A 17,045-nucleotide genomic window follows, 5' to 3' on the forward strand; every position below is an offset into this window, starting at 1 on the left:
AATTTTTATTGAAATAACAAAAATAATATATATATATATATAATTATAATTAATATAATTCATAAAAATTCATAAAAATACATAAATATCAAATTTAAATTATGATAAAACTTTAAATTATATAATTTATTCATAAAAAACATCACAAATTTTACAAAAAATTATGATAATTAATGTCGAAGGTGGCCTCCAGTACGAAATAACTTTTTTTTAAAAAATACCTTTGTGAAATCGACATTTCCAACTTGGACTTTCTAAAATTTTATCGGAATTTAAAATTTCTATAAATCTATTTTTATGAATTATATTAATTATTTATATATTACTTTTGTTATTTCAATAAAAATTGAAATAATTTATAAAAAATAAAAAATAAAAAACAAACCTTTGAGAAATCGGCATTTCGAACTTAAATTTCCTAAAATTTTATCGTAATTTAAAATTTTTATTTATCTATTTTTATAAATTATATTAATTATATATATATATATATATTACTTTTGTTATTTAAATAAAAAATGAATTAAATTTTTTTAAAAAAAAAATCTTTTGAAAAATACCCATTTAAAACTTGGGTTTACTAATGAGAGTTTAAGATCATACTAAGAAATATGTAACGAAAATGGATCTCTCTAAACATCTATTATATATATTTAAAAAGAGATTTTGTTGTCGCCTCATACTATTTCTTCCTTTCACCTTAGTCAAAAATACGTCTTCATAGAAAAATTTCCTCTACAGTTTCTAAATAGATATTCTACAAATTCTATACATCATCCACTATCTTATATTATATCTCTTATTTAAATATTATTTTATAACGTTTATTCAAAATTTTCTAAATTAATCCCACATTATTATTTCATAGCATCACATTGCGCAACATCTTTCACATTACTACACAATACGTTTTTTTTTGTCCGCATTAATTAACTTCACATTTTTGTCTCTACATGTCATCTATACATCCTTTAAAAATATATAATATTGAACTTAATAACATGAGAAGTTTCTTCAACTTCTTATGAATTGAGAGTACATATGTCTCTCTTACTTACCCTTAAAATATATTTCGACTATTCATATGTGCCTTTTATTATTGGACACTTATCTTCTATAAATTACATTGATAAAATTAAATATATATTATTGATATAACTACTATATTAATAATCATTTGACAATTAGATCATAAAATTTTATATTAATTTTTAAAAAAATTCACTTAAATTAAATAGATTAAAATATAGACGCGCAATGCACGGATTAGCGTCTAGTATATATTTATAACACTATATTTATTTTTTTTATAGGTAATTATTCACAAATTAGTAATTATGTTAGCTTTTCAAATTGAATTCACTAACTTCTTCTATGTTCTTTAAATCATCCACTGAAATATCTTAAAGGGACAACATCAGTACAATAGTGTAAAAAGCATATTATTAATGTGTTTTCATATAATAAAATGTGTTTTTAACAATAGATTGAAGTGTTAAATATATTTTTAGTTATAAAATAAAAATAAAAATCAATCTCTATTTTTAGTCTTCTTTGTTGTCCCATTGAAAAATAAATAAATTTTCAATTTTTTTTTTTTTGCTTTTACTTTTAGTCTTTTGTTATTAGTAGTTTTAGTCTATTATAGAATCAAAACAAATAGAGACTCCTTGTTAGTAATTTTAGTCTATATATTTAGTTTATATAAAATGAAAACAAAAAGAGATTTTATTGTAATGCTTCTAAAATATACTTTATGTGTTATAATTGAAGATTTTACAAAATATGAATTTAAAATTTAATTTTTAAATTTATATTATTTTTGTTTTTTTGAACTATTGATACTGAAAAAGTTGTATTTAATTCATGTTGAAAATTCTAAAAATTTTATGAGATTATTTTTCAAATATTTTATATATTTTTATATAAAGTCATTTAAAAAATACACACGAAAAGAATTAACAATAGAAACTAAAACTATTAACTTAAATATATTATGGAGACTAAAAAAATATATATACTATTATTTTTTCATTATAAAAACTAAAAATATACATAACCCTACATTAAAAGTACATTCTTATCTTAAAAGATGTTCCATGATGATTAATTTAGCTAAAAATATTAAAAATAGAAACTAAAATAATATATGGGATGAAACCAAAGAATCGCGAGGGGATATATTATAAGCTGAAATAAAAGAAGAAAATTTTACTCCATACCCCCTTAATTATACCTATACCCTTAAATAAGTAAAGAAATGACGTTTTTGTCCTCGTTTAAATAGTAAAACTCCAAAAAATTTACCATTTATGCTTTCAACCTTTCTGGAACTCGAAAGTGAGTTTTTTTTTTCCTAAACTTCCGAAGAACTTGAATAAAAGTTTTCTGGTACACAACGTACACTCCGGAAAACTTTGTTCAAGTTTTCCAATACAGAAGCTTACTTCTGGAGAACTTTTCTCAACCTATCCGGTACAAAAGCCTCTTCTGGAAATCTTTTTTGAACATCTCCGGTACAGAAGCCCCTTCCGGGAAACTTGAGGTTTAACATTTCCAGTAGTTACCGGAGAACTTGAACCTCAAGTTCCCCAGAAGTTATATTATTATTATTATTTTAATTTTTTTTTAATTTTAAATTAAATTATAATTTTATAACTAATTGTGATTTATTTCTTTTTAGTTTTTAATTTTTCAGTGGGCTCATGAGGAAGAGACGACAAAATCATATGAATTACACGTGACACTGATACTTCTACATCATCCGCGATGAGTCCTCCAGAGAGGATTCGACCGACAACTTCAATGAGAAGAAGTCAATGATGAGGAAGATCATTATCATCGATTTATCTCAAATGTGACTATCTATCAGCAGGAGGAGCCTCCTATAGTGCATGAGGAGGAGGATGTACATGAGCAGGAGAATGATGCACCTGCTCATGAGGGAGAGCACATTGAGGAGGGGCATGATGGAGCTCAGGGACCTGGTGAGCTCACACAGTATCCTAGAGGACCTTATGATTTGTTCGTCCTTACACGATATCGTCATCATGTTTCAGCTAGACTGTGGTTTGGTGAGGTATGTTAAATTAATTATTATTTATAGTGCATTAAAAATATTTAAATTAATTATTATTTTTTGTCTATATTTAATTTTAATGTCATTTATTTTCTTTGTATACAAGAGCGATCATTGCTAAAAATTATTGCGCATAGAAAGAAAATGCAACAATTTATCCCGCCAGTACTCCCGCGACTCATAGAGAACTGTGTGAATTCTTCAGGATTAAACCAATTACAATGGGGGTAGTTTGAAGATGATCGACAAGAACCTAATTTCTGCGTTTGTGGAAATATGGCATTCCGAGACATCATCATTTCACATGCCATTTGGTGAAATGATGATTACTTTGGATGATGTTGCCAATCTTCGGGAATTGCCTATTAGGGGTGAGTTCTACTGTCCATCCGATGTAGATAGAGTAATGACATGTAATCTTGCCATGAATTTATTAGGAGTGACCGCGGAAGAGATCTGGGAGGAGACCAAAAAGACTAGAGGTGCGCACTATAGACTGGATTGGTTGAAAGAGGTCTTCAAAAGGCAGCGTGCAGCAGAGAGATTTGACTGTGTTGCTGGCGCGTATCTGTTGAATTTAGTAGAGAGTATTATTTTCGCTGATAAGAGTCATACTCTAGTTGATGTGAAGTATCTTCATTTATTTAGACATTTAGACGGTACATATAAATACGCATTGGGTACTGCTGCACTCGTAGTCTTTTATTACTACCTCTCATATGTTTGTTGTTATGACACCAAACAACTAGGTGAATATATGACGATGCTTCATGTATCATATATTTATTTAATTTTAATTATTAAATATTATGTTAATTATTAATTTTTATGTATATCATGTATTTTTATGTTTAATTATTTGTATATCATTTATTTATTTATTTTTATGTTTAATTATTTGTATATCATGTATTTATATTATTTTTGTTAATTATTAATTTTTTTATTATCATTAATATATTTATTTTTATTTGCAACAGTGTTGGATTTACGAATATTTTTCAAATATTTGTAATAGAGGTGACCATAGTGTTGACGTGGAATATTTTGCCCGAATGAATAGATGATGCTACAAACATGGCAATCACAAGGTCCACAAGTACAGACGTATCATTGACGCATTGACACATGTGGATGTTATATGTAGACCATGGGAGAATCATATGGGTGTCATTCCCTTTGATGATATCATGCTCTATACTAGTTACCTCCGATTATACAACATTGTAGTGAAATATCTGCCAGAGAGATGTTTGAGACAAGTTGGATATATCCAATATATTTCATCACCGCCACCTCCAATTCCTTCTAGATTATTTGATGTAGATGTGGAATGGTTGGGATATGTGACGTCAGTCACGGAGATATTTCACAAGTTTCGTCCAACGACATATCCATCTGAGTGTCAAGATGGATATTTGGTGTGGTTCCATCAGGTGTCTCATCCATTGCTGGTGCGACCAGATGATGTACCCCATGTCCCACATTATAGTGTCCCAACCACCGGTGCAGATGCTTCTAGTTCACAGTTGTCACATATGCTACAGCAGATCGATGATCTTATACAACAGGGGGTTGAATGAACATGAAGCTAATCCGAATGATGAGTTGTATATTCACTTTTATAAAGTTTTGTATTTATCACGTAGTCACACCAGTTGGTAGTAACACTTTTATGCATTATTTTTATGTCGGTTACTTTTTATAAACACTATATGCGTTATTGTTAGATCGGTTACTTTTTATAAACACTTTATGTGTTATTGTTATGTCAGTTACTTTTATAAATACTTTATGTCATATTGTTGTGTCGGTTACTTTATGTGTTATTGTTATGTCGTTTATATTATATTGTTTGTGATGAAATATAAGAAAAATAAAATAAATAAATTACAAGATGAAATCAAACCACAATAAACTAAAATTAATTAATAACAAGTGATTTTGTAATAGTTTTATAGCATTAAGCTTCATCTAATGACATTGCATCTACAAGTTCTCTAGGTAGATTTTGGGTAACACGTGGAAAACGACTTAATAAATACCCCCAGTATTGTAGACACCCTGTATATGCTATTGCTCAATAAGTTGCTTCATCGGTGTCATATTGCTTTCAACCTAGTGCAATGTCTGGCAATGAAAATCGATCTTTCATCTTTAACTGTAAAATAAGATCATTTGATTATTTTAAAAATTCATTTGATTATTTTAAAAAATTAAAACAGAAGAAAATAATTACTGGAACCCAGTGATTTCCACTAACAAAACCAATACAACAAATACAATAATTTTTTGTCGATCCTGAATGTGAACCCCTCATAAGAAAGAAAGTCATTGAAAATGTCTGAACAAACGTGACAAGAATAATATTATATATTATCGCTATCACGTAACCCATGTCAGGTATGAACAACCATTTATCCATGGGTTGAAGATCTAAGTCGGATATCTTCAATGAATCTTTTACTTCTCTAATGCGTCTTGGGAACAGTCTATCATATGGAGTTACATGAGAAGCAATCTCCTGGTTCAAGCTATTGCGGACCAAAGACCAACACTCTTCACTGTGTCCAAGCAATAATGCAATAACGCGAAAAACAAAATTTCCATCCGTTGCCACATCAAATATGTTATCAATGTATGGCTGAATAACATCAGGAAATTGTCTCCAACACAAATGCTTTGAAGATTGAGATGACTGAGAGGGTTGTTTCTTTGATTGAGAGGCTTGTCTCTTCTTTGATGACTGAGATGGTTGGGAACCAAGATCTTCACAATATGTTACATTAACATGCTCAAAGTAAGAACGGTCTTGATATACATCATATCCATCCGGCTTCTTACCCTTACTCTTCTTCACTCATCCTTTGGGTTTGAATTTTTCAGGTGGTGGACACATTGAACTTGTAGTTGGAAAACCAAGCCCACGCACTTTACTCTTCAACACTCGTTTTCCTATAACATCAAGTGATTGAAAGCGTTTCCATAAGACATTCATCTTAGTAGACATATCCAACTCTGATCCATCTTCTGTGTCTTGGGTGAGTTCACATTCCATGCCTAATTCTCTCCATTGAATATGCACAAAATTTAGAAAAATTGATTCACCCATCAATTTATATTGTGTCAAATGATGGGAGTACAAGAAAATTTTTCATAAAAGAATCACAATTAGATACTTGAAGTTTTTTTGTCTATATCGTCTAAAGGGCGATAGTAAAAATAATTTATTTATTCATGTTCCTCGTTCTAGTCATTATATAAAATAAGCATATTAAGAATTTATATACTAAAATATATATATTTCAAAAATTTTGAATGTTTCAAAATTTTTATATTTATCAAAAATTTTAAAATTTTATTCTTTTAAAAAAAATTGCATTCAGAACTTTTAACATGGATGCAAGTTTTGAAGATTTTATAAACTTGTTTTAAAAGTTTCAAATTAGTTGAAACTTTCAAAAAAAATTGTTGAATCTTTTATTTTAAAAGTTTAAAAATGAATGAAACTTTTGAAAAACTAAAAAATTACATTATGAAAGTTTGAAATTTATCAAAAAGTTCAACAAATTCATTTACTTGTACTTTATAAGATAAGTTTTGAAAATTTTGAAATGCTAAAACCTTTTTTTAGAGATTTTAAAAATTTCTAATGTGTGAGAGAAAAAGTGAATTTATTTTTTCCCCTCAATTTTATATATAATAAAAAATGATAAAAAAAATATTATTTTTTAAACGAGGTGGATAGATTTCTCTTCTTTTTATTCAACTGGAAATTACAAATCCTGTATTAATAATTAATAATAATAATAATAAATACAAAACTAGAAATTAGAGACCGAAATTTAGTTTTGATTTGAGTTGGATGATTCACGCATCTTCGTTTGCGTGTGGCCTACTACGGTGATGGTTTCACAGTCGTAACAGAAAATGAAACCCTCAAACAAAGCGAAGCAAGCAATGAGCATAATAATTAAAGAGTAAAATAGCATATCATTATTCATTATACAAAATTACTAAAGTCATTTCAGGTACATCTTCTCAATTTACTTCTCATCCTTCTTTCTACTACAAAATTCAAATTACCAAATCATTACGTGTGGTTCCGTTTCATCTTTTTTTTTCTTCTTCATATTTTCATGAATAGGTATTCGAAACTTACTTTGGGCTTAATTCAAAGTATGTATGCTTCTTTCCTCCATAATCTTATTTCTTTTGGTTTATATATTACTGAATCGAAATTGTGTTATCATTATGAGTATATGAAATGAAACACTTTGGAGACGACTCCAACACTGACATGTGAAGATAATTAATAATTTAAGAAAATAGAAGTTATTGAATGAAACTATACATGTCGGTGTCACATTGATCACAGGATACAGTTTCAATTTGAAGTGTCAGTGTTGCATAGTATAGTATGCAGAAATAATTGTACAAATTCATAGAAAGAGAAATGCAGTTCTTTTGGAGAGAGGCTTTTGGAGTGAAAGAGAACCAAGGGTAAAATTTCATGAAACTTAATCATGGCCTAATCACTTGTTTATTTTTTATATACTTCATATAAATAACAATTCTCTTAATTTAAAAAAAAAAATGAGAATTTTACCCTATCTTCTATCTCTCTAACAAACCTTCCATCCAAATATTCGCTTGTTTTTGGTTCACAAGGCAAGGAGAGAGATTTTAAAGTTATTTTGTTAGGATTTTGTGTTTTTTTAATTATTACATAGAAAGAAAAGGTATTATGTTTCTGAAAGGGAGTAATTGGATTGTTTTGTTGGGTGTGGTTTAGGGTTAGTTAGGTTGGTATTTTAGGTGAAGATGTCTCTGCGGATAAAGGCAGTGGTAGATAAATTCGTTGAGGAGTTGAAAGAAGCATTGGATGCTGATATTCAAGATAGAATCATGAAAGACAGAGAGATGCAAAGTTACATCCAAGAACGTGAGCGTGAGGTTGCTGAGCGTGAGGCTGCTTGGAAGGCTGATCTTTCTCGTCGCGAGGTACCCTACTTCCTAGTCCTGGAAAATTCTTAATATAATAATTTTCTTTTGATAAAACTAATGTGCACTTTATATCTTCTCTTCTGCATAGATTAATAATAATGAAATGTAAAAGCCTTAATTTCATTTATATAACATATATTTGTTGCTGCTCGATGAATATTTCAACTTTTTTTGTCGAATCCTGCTGCTATGTACTGCAATTGATTGCCTTCTTGATACATTTAAGATGGAAGCTATGATCTCTAACTCTACCTTTAGTTAATTCTAGGTGATGTTGAATTGGCTGTATGTCATTTATATTCATACTGAGTAACTATTGGACTCATATTTTTATTTTAGTTTAAGGAATAATCTACTATAGGGGTGAAGTGTGAACTCGTGCTAAGTCTGGATTGATGGATGGAGATGAAATTAATGAAACAACACTAGATTCCATTGTTTAGATTGCTAACAGTACCCCTATTTTCCCTCTTCAATATGGGGGCTGGGGTTGAAATCAAATTCTGTCTGTTAGGATGGATATAAGAACAGTTAGAAAAAAGTAAAGGAGGTGAAGTAGTTAGAAAGGGTATTTTGTATAAATTGGAGAAATAAGAATATATAGGGGCATTATGTATTTCGAGAGTTTGTGAAAGTAGAATTCTTTTGTAGAAGAGGAATCCCTTGAAAGAGGTTTGTCATTCTTTCAGTAAAGTTGTTTTTTTTCTTTTCAATTCAATTTCTTTGGTTCCTAAAATTTTTACAGAATAATTCTATCTTTGTTGTCACAGACTACTGTAAAAAGTTAAACTCAAATTATCTTGTTACTGCTGCCGTAAGGTTTTATAGGACAATTTGCTTTCAATTAAAAATACTAATGTTTCTAAAATGCAGTATATGATTAATCAGGTAATTATACCGTGTTTCCTATTTTAGTTTCAGATGTAGAACCCTGATTACATTCCTACTGTGCATGTACTATGGCTTAAATCTGTAGGTAGTTCCCAATTCATCAAAATATAAACAAAAATGGGAATGGCACTGTGTTCTGTTTTTGAAACTTTTCTGTAGATTCATGAACTGTTGTTCACTTTGTCATGTTCTTTAGTGTAATCTTCTAAGAATTGATAGTTTCATAGTATATTTATGAGTATCAGTTTATTTTGTATCTCTCTCTTTAAACTTTCTAGTCTGCCTGTTTCATCCTATGATCATATTGATATCTTTAAAATTGTCAAGGTAAAAGGATAACTCAATATAGCAATGCCAATTTCACTCGATTTTTTATGGGAATCCTATGATATGAGGTGCTTTGTAGCAGTAGCACTAAAACTTCATGTTGAAGGCAGGCATGTTTGAGTGTCCGACACTCGTATGACACATGTCAAACACTTCATTCCAGTATCAATATTTTTTTTGCGTTTGACGTGTTAAGGATACGACTCCAACACTTAGCCAACACTTCTATTCCGTTGAGACATGAAAAAGGACACGTGTCGACCGGGAACCAAAATGTTCATGTTTTTTTAAAGATGATTAAGCAAGGGGTAAAAAGCATTAAATTGATATGATCTTTTTTAGCTTTATGGTAGTAGATGAATGGATTGAAGATGAAAGACAGTTCATTCTTAAAATCTATTTTTGTGAAGAAATAAAATGTTCAAATTGTATAATAATGTCTCCTAGTAATTTTTTTTGTCAGATTCATTATCACAGGGAAGTTATAATACTTAATAAGTTCTTGAGATATAATGCTGAATATATAAATTCTGATTTTCTATATAGATCTTTTATAAACGATGCTCATATATTTTGGACATAATTGTGTGTGTGTGGGGTGTCCTATATTTTGGATATTACATGTGTCTATGTATATGTCTCGGGTGTTTGTGTTTGAGTCTCTATCTATGAAGCACGGATACTGACACAGACATGACACGTCGACAACGATAATAATTTGAGAAAATAAATTAGAGATAACCAAGTGGAATAAATCTAGCTAATAACGAAATGCCCTTGAAATTTGAAGTTAGAGATAACCAAATATAACTGAAACAACTGCTTCATGATTACAAGAAACAGAATAAAAAAGTCATTATAGAAAATGAAAGTAAAAGTTGCATAGTGACATGGCCAGCCTGTGAATATAAATTATGCCCTCAATATTAGATCTGAAGTTTCCTTCACCCTTTGTTGCAGTGATCAGTGTTTTTTTTTTGTGCATGCAATTTATAAGATGCCACTGGATGCAGCTTTCAGCAGATTTGTTTTTACTCTTTAAATTTGAGAGTTATATATTCCAGACACATTCCACGTTGTACTTCTAATGTTTTGCTTAGTAACTAACTTGGGAACCATTTTTTTGTATTATGTACTGATATGATTTGTGCTATATTACTAGCGAAGCAGAAGCAGAAATATTGTCAGCATCCATAAAAAATGTTGAAGATTGGCGCTAATTAAGGAGAATCAACAGATTTTGTTTTGTACAGTTTTATGACAGCTGTATGTCCATTAAATATAGATTAGTATTAGCTAATTCCTAGCCTTTCCTATCTTATTAGAATTAGCAATTATGAGGAGAATAACTTCCCTAATTCTTAGGCTAGATTAGCGCCCAGCCTTAATCTCCTAGTCTGTATAAATTCTGCTTTGTATTATTGTAAAGAGACAGAAAATAAAATAAGAAAGTTCCGCATGGTATCAGAGCTCGATCTGATCCATCCCTAAGAAAACCCTAGCGCCGCCAGCAATGGGTGAACCTTCCGACAAACAGCCAAAGATGGAAACTGGATCATTTCCGACCAGTTCACATGATGGGCTCAGTCATCTCATCACTGGCCATAAATTAAATGGTCAAAACTATACCCAATGGGTAAGATCAGTCAAGATCTTCCTTCAAGGAAAAGGGAGAGAAGACTACATCACAGGAGACACAAAATGTCCCCAAGAAGGAGATGCCACCCTTCAAAAATGGAAACTTGAGAATAGCCAAGTAATGTCATGGCTGCTCAACACCATGACCAACGAAATTGGTGAAAATTTCATGTTCTATGATTCGGCAAAGGAGATATGGGATGCTGTGAAGGAAACATATTCAAATGTGGACAATACCTCTGCCATATTTGAGATAAGAAGCATTCTACACAACCTTCGACAAGGAGAATCTTCTGTTACTGAGTATTTTAATACACTTAGTAGACATTGGCAACAACTAGATGTATATGAAGAAGTCACATGGGACTGTCCAGGGGATAAGAAAAAATTCAAAGAGCTGGTGGAGAAGGACAGAATCTACATGTTCCTATTGGGACTAAACAAGGACCTTGATGAAGTCCGTGGAAGGATCCTTGGAACCAAACCTCTTCCCAAAATTCGGGAAGCCTTTTCAGAAGTAAGGAGAGAAGAGAGCAGGAGGAAACTCATGTTGGGAAATGCCACCTCAACACCTCCCACCGAGAGCTCAGCAATGGCTGCAAGAGGAAACCAAATTCGGCCATTTCAAAAGAAAAATCGTCCCTGGTGTGATCACTGCAAGAAACCAGGCCATACACAAGAAATATGTTGGGTTATACATGGAAAACCCCCAGAAGCCAAGCAATTCAAAAGCAGGGACAGCAGAGGCAACGCAATTTTTAACCACCAAGAAGCTGAGGTAAAATCTACTTCATTTCCATTTAACAAGGAACAAATGGAGGCTTTACAAAAAATCTTCAAACAAACCATGCTCTCTACAGAAAAAGGTGGTACGGCTGTAGTGGCTCAGAGAGGTAATGTCTCACATGCTCTAAATACTAGCATGGGAAAAACAAAGTCATGGATTGTTGACTCAGGGGCTTCAGATCACATGACTGGAAATTTTAATTTGTTTACTAGTTATTCTCCTTATCCATTTAACTGCACTGTCCGAATAGCAGATGGCACACATTCTAAGGTCATGGGTACAGGATCAATTATTTTGTCACCTAATATTACACTAGAATATGTTCTATATGTGCCAAAACTTGATTGCAACTTGCTGTCCATTAGCAAAATCACAAGAGATTTGAAATGTGTTACTAAATTTTCTCCTAACTTGTGTGAATTTCAGATTTTGGAGTCGGGGAAGACGATTGGCAGTGCTAAAGAGTGTGCTGGACTCTACCTACTTCAAGCTGAAGAATTAGAAAGAGGACTCAAGAACCAGTCATATGCAGCAGCTAGTGTTCCAAGTAGTGACAATCCTGTAATGTTATGGCACTATCGATTAGGCCACCCAAATTTCATGTATCTGGAAAAATTATTTCCTTCTTTATTCAATAAAAATCAGAAGCATTTTCAGTGTGAAATTTGTCAATTGTCCAAACATACACGTAGCCAATACCCACCCCAACCCTATAAGCCATCCCAACCTTTCGCCCTAATTCATAGTGATGTATGGGGACCATCACGCATTAAGAATGTTACTGGTTCTAGATGGTTTGTCACGTTCATTGACGATCACACTCGTGTTACCTGGGTATTTTTAATGAAAGAGAAATCAGAAGTAGGAAGGATCTTTGAGGTTTTCCACAACATGGTGCAAACTCAATTTCACAACAAGATCCAAGTGCTTAGAACTGACAATGGTTGTGAGTACTACAATTCGATTCTAAGTTCTTACCTACAAAAAGTTGGCATTGTTCACCAAAGCTCTTGTGTGGACACTCCACAACAAAACGGAGTTGCGGAAAGAAAGAATAGACATATTTTGGAAGTAACTAGATCAATCATGTTAGCCACAAATGTCCCGAACCAGTTTTGGGGGGAAGCTGTCCTTTCGGCAACACACCTTATAAATAGAATGCCTTCCCGGATCCTTAACCTCAAGACCCCCCTCTCCACACTCCAAATCTTCTTCCCAACCAGCAAAATACTCACCTCCATTCCCTTAAAGATTTTTGGATGCTCATCCTTCGTCCACAACCACAACCCACACCGTAGTAAACTTGACCCCAAATCTATCAAGTGCATTTTTCTTGGTTACTCACCTCACCAAAAAGGGTACAGATGTTACTCACCCATCACCAAAAAATTCTACCACACCATGGATGTAACCTTCTTTGAGAACCAACCATACTACCCCAAAGTTGGCATTCAGGGGGAGCAAGTACACACATATCCAATTGAAACTTTAGAATACCAACCTTGGATGTTTGAACAAACAGAAACTGCCCCTATCCCAGCTGAAAGGACAGCAGAACCTGAACCGGTTGTTGTAACAGAAACTGAAGCAGTGGCCGAGGCAGAAAATGGAAAAAACAATGAAATTGGAACAACCCAACATAATCAAACAGAAACTGAAGCAGTGGCCGAGGCAGAAAATGGAAAAAACAATGAAATTGGAACAACCCAACATAATCAAACAGAAACTGAAGCAGTGGCCGAGGCAGAAAATGGAAAAAACAATGAAATTGGAACAACCCAACATAATCAAACAGAAACTGAAGCAGTGGCCGAGGCAGAAAATGGAAAAAACAATGAAATTGGAACAACCCAACATAATCAAACAGAAACTGAAGCAGTGGCCGAGGCAGAAAATGGAAAAAACAATGAAATTGGAACAACCCAACATAATCAAACAGAAACTGAAGCAGTGGCCGAGGCAGAAAATGGAAAAAACAATGAAATTGGAACAACCCAACATAATCAAACAGAAACTGAAGCAGTGGCCGAGGCAGAAAATGGAAAAAACAATGAAATTGGAACAACCCAACATAATCAAACAGAAACTGAAGCAGTGGCCGAGGCAGAAAATGGAAAAAACAATGAAATTGGAACAACCCAACATAATCAAACAGAAACTGAAGCAGTGGCCGAGGCAGAAAATGGAAAAAACAATGAAATTGGAACAACCCAACATAATCAAACAGAAACTGAAGCAGTGGCCGAGGCAGAAAATGGAAAAAACAATGAAATTGGAACAACCCAACATAATCAAACAGAAACTGAAGCAGTGGCCGAGGCAGAAAATGGAAAAAACAATGAAATTGGAACAACCCAACATAATCAAACAGAAACTGAAGCAGTGGCCGAGGCAGAAAATGGAAAAAACAATGAAATTGGAACAACCCAACATAATCAAACAGAAACTGAAGCAGTGGCCGAGGCAGAAAATGGAAAAAACAATGAAATTGGAACAACCCAACATAATCAAACAGAAACTGAAGCAGTGGCCGAGGCAGAAAATGGAAAAAACAATGAAATTGGAACAACCCAACATAATCAAACAGAAACTGAAGCAGTGGCCGAGGCAGAAAATGGAAAAAACAATGAAATTGGAACAACCCAACATAATCAAACAGAAACTGAAGCAGTGGCCGAGGCAGAAAATGGAAAAAACAATGAAATTGGAACAACCCAACATAATCAAACAGAAACTGAAGCAGTGGCCGAGGCAGAAAATGGAAAAAACAATGAAATTGGAACAACCCAACATAATCAAACAGAAACTGAAGCAGTGGCCGAGGCAGAAAATGGAAAAAACAATGAAATTGGAACAACCCAACATAATCAAACAGAAACTGAAGCAGTGGCCGAGGCAGAAAATGGAAAAAACAATGAAATTGGAACAACCCAACATAATCAAACAGAAACTGAAGCAGTGGCCGAGGCAGAAAATGGAAAAAACAATGAAATTGGAACAACCCAACATAATCAAACAGAAACTGAAGCAGTGGCCGAGGCAGAAAATGGAAAAAACAATGAAATTGGAACAACCCAACATAATCAAACAGAAACTGAAGCAGTGGCCGAGGCAGAAAATGGAAAAAACAATGAAATTGGAACAACCCAACATAATCAAACAGAAACTGAAGCAGTGGCCGAGGCAGAAAATGGAAAAAACAATGAAATTGGAACAACCCAACATAATCAAACAGAAACTGAAGCAGTGGCCGAGGCAGAAAATGGAAAAAACAATGAAATTGGAACAACCCAACATAATCAAACAGAAACTGAAGCAGTGGCCGAGGCAGAAAATGGAAAAAACAATGAAATTGGAACAACCCAACATAATCAAACAGAAACTGAAGCAGTGGCCGAGGCAGAAAATGGAAAAAACAATGAAATTGGAACAACCCAACATAATCAAACAGAAACTGAAAAGTAGTGCAGAAGCTGAATTCAGAGCTATGGCACAAGGAATTTGTGAAGGGATTTGGCTCAAACGAATGTTGGATGAGATCAAAATTCCTACTAACTACACTATGAGAATACTTTGTGACAACAAGGCAGCTATAAGTATTGCAAAAAACCCGGTTCACCATGATAGAACAAAGCATGTGGAAATAGACAAACACTTCATTAAGGAGAAAATTGATCATGAGATCATAAGTGTTAACCACATCTCATCAAACAGACAAACAACAGACATTCTAACAAAGGCACTTTCAAGGCACACATACGAAACTATCAGGTCCAATCTGGGTATGATAGATATCTACCACCCAGATTGAGGGGGAGTGTTGAAGATTGGCGCTAATTAAGGAGAATCAACAGATTTTGTTTTGTACAGTTTTATGACAGCTGTATGTCCATTAAATATAGATTAGTATTAGCTAATTCCTAGCCTTTCCTATCTTATTAGAATTAGCAATTATGAGGAGAATAACTTCCCTAATTCTTAGGCTAGATTAGCGCCCAGCCTTAATCTCCTAGTCTGTATAAATTCTGCTTTGTATTATTGTAAAGAGACAGAAAATAAAATAAGAAAGTTCCGCAAAAAATATCTAAACTGACTGAGAATTCTATCAATATTTTCATTTCTCATCCTGCCTGCTATCACAACAAAAACAATAATGACAATAAAATGAAAACAATGTCCTCATTTTTTCAATTTTGCAGGCAGAGATTGCTCGTCAAGAAGCAAGGCTGAAGATGGAGAGAGATAATCTTGAGAAAGAGAAAAGTGTCTTAATGGGGACTGCATCAAATCAAGATAACCAGGATGGAGCTCTTGAAATTACAGTAAGTGGTGAAAAATACCGTTGCCTCAGATTCGCCAAGGCAAAGAAATAAGACATTGCTCCACTGACAAAACTTTCTTCACTCCTCCCCTGCCTCCAAACAGAGCTGTTCCTGCTGCCGATGAATCACTTTGCAATTCCTAGCTCAATTAATTCACCTTTAGGAACATGTTTTGAAATTTATTTGTTTAGTTGTGTTTAGCTGTAGTTCATTATTCCTGTCGGATTTGTTAAAAGTGATATTACTTGCCCGGTTATACTTTATATATGATTTTTTTCTATGTCGATGATGCTGGCGACTTCTATTAAGCTGAAAAAGATTAAATACTTTGCCAGTTTAATGTTATACAGAAAATTCTTGTAATTTTTTGCAGGACTGATTCAACACATCTAGAAGTATAAAGTGAAATTTAATATGAGATTTAAGGTGAATTTTTTAAATTTTAATTTGATATCATTAAATTAATATAATTGATGCAATATAATATTTCTTTTTTAATTGATTTAATATTATTGAGACCATATTAAATTTAAAAAAAATAAAATCTGAGGCCTTTTTATTAAGTAAATTTTTTCGTGAAAGCGTAAAGACAAATAGTTGTTTTAGTAGTATTATCCTCGAGTCGACCCTGATTTTTTGTATGAAAGTAAGTAGCTATCTTATTAACATCAATCAAAATAAACAAATTAAAAATTGCAAAAAGTTACATTACTTTCTTATTTGATGTAATAGTGAAGTTAAAGAATCTAATACAATGGTATACATGTTATTAACAAGGTTCAACATAATGATGATAGAAAACAGCCCTGAAACTGGTCCATTTTCTTAATGGTATTGACAATGGATTCAGGACTTAAAGTAGCATCAACTCTAAATATTCGTTCAGAATCATCAATGTTAAGCAAATCTAACTGAGATTGCAGAAGAGATGCAGGCATATAATGTTCTCCTTCTGCAGCCCTGTTATTTAATCGAGTAATTAACACTTCAGCAG

At 32.7% G+C, this 17,045-nt stretch overlaps 2 protein-coding genes across 6 annotated transcripts in view; one reads left to right on the top strand and one right to left on the bottom strand.

Annotated features, from left to right (window-relative positions):
- Positions 1–6,927: 6,927 nt before the first annotated feature.
- On the top strand, positions 6,928–16,335 carry LOC105852523 (uncharacterized). 3 transcript variants are annotated; one of them, XM_012718455.3, is made up of 4 exons: positions 6,929–7,110; positions 7,227–7,258; positions 7,875–8,083; positions 15,929–16,335. In XM_012718455.3, the coding sequence occupies exons 3-4, from the start codon at positions 7,904–7,906 to the stop codon at positions 16,100–16,102; spliced, it is 354 nt and encodes a 117-aa protein (XP_012573909.1). In that variant the 5' UTR covers positions 6,929–7,110; positions 7,227–7,258; positions 7,875–7,903; the 3' UTR covers positions 16,103–16,335. The 3 variants fall into 3 exon arrangements, with proteins under 3 accessions (XP_012573911.1, XP_012573909.1, XP_027192754.1); XM_012718457.3 differs by lacking the exon at positions 7,227–7,258 and having other exon boundaries at positions 6,928–7,110; XM_027336953.2 differs by lacking the exons at positions 6,929–7,110; positions 7,227–7,258 and adding an exon at positions 7,458–7,582.
- A 409-nt stretch (positions 16,336–16,744) lies between these two features.
- The window catches only part of LOC101498798 (gluconokinase), a 1,548-nt gene continuing 1,247 nt past the window's right edge, over positions 16,745–17,045 (bottom strand). For all 3 annotated transcript variants that reach the window (XM_073363746.1, XM_073363745.1, XM_073363744.1), the window contains one exon: positions 16,745–17,040. In XM_073363746.1, coding sequence (XP_073219847.1) covers positions 16,831–17,040 — 210 coding nt within the window. In that variant the 3' untranslated portion in view covers positions 16,745–16,830. The remainder of the gene's footprint in view (positions 17,041–17,045) is intronic.

Source organism: Cicer arietinum, chromosome 7 (assembly GCF_000331145.2).
Source record: "Cicer arietinum cultivar CDC Frontier isolate Library 1 chromosome 7, Cicar.CDCFrontier_v2.0, whole genome shotgun sequence".
Lineage (NCBI taxonomy): Eukaryota > Viridiplantae > Streptophyta > Magnoliopsida > Fabales > Fabaceae > Cicer > Cicer arietinum.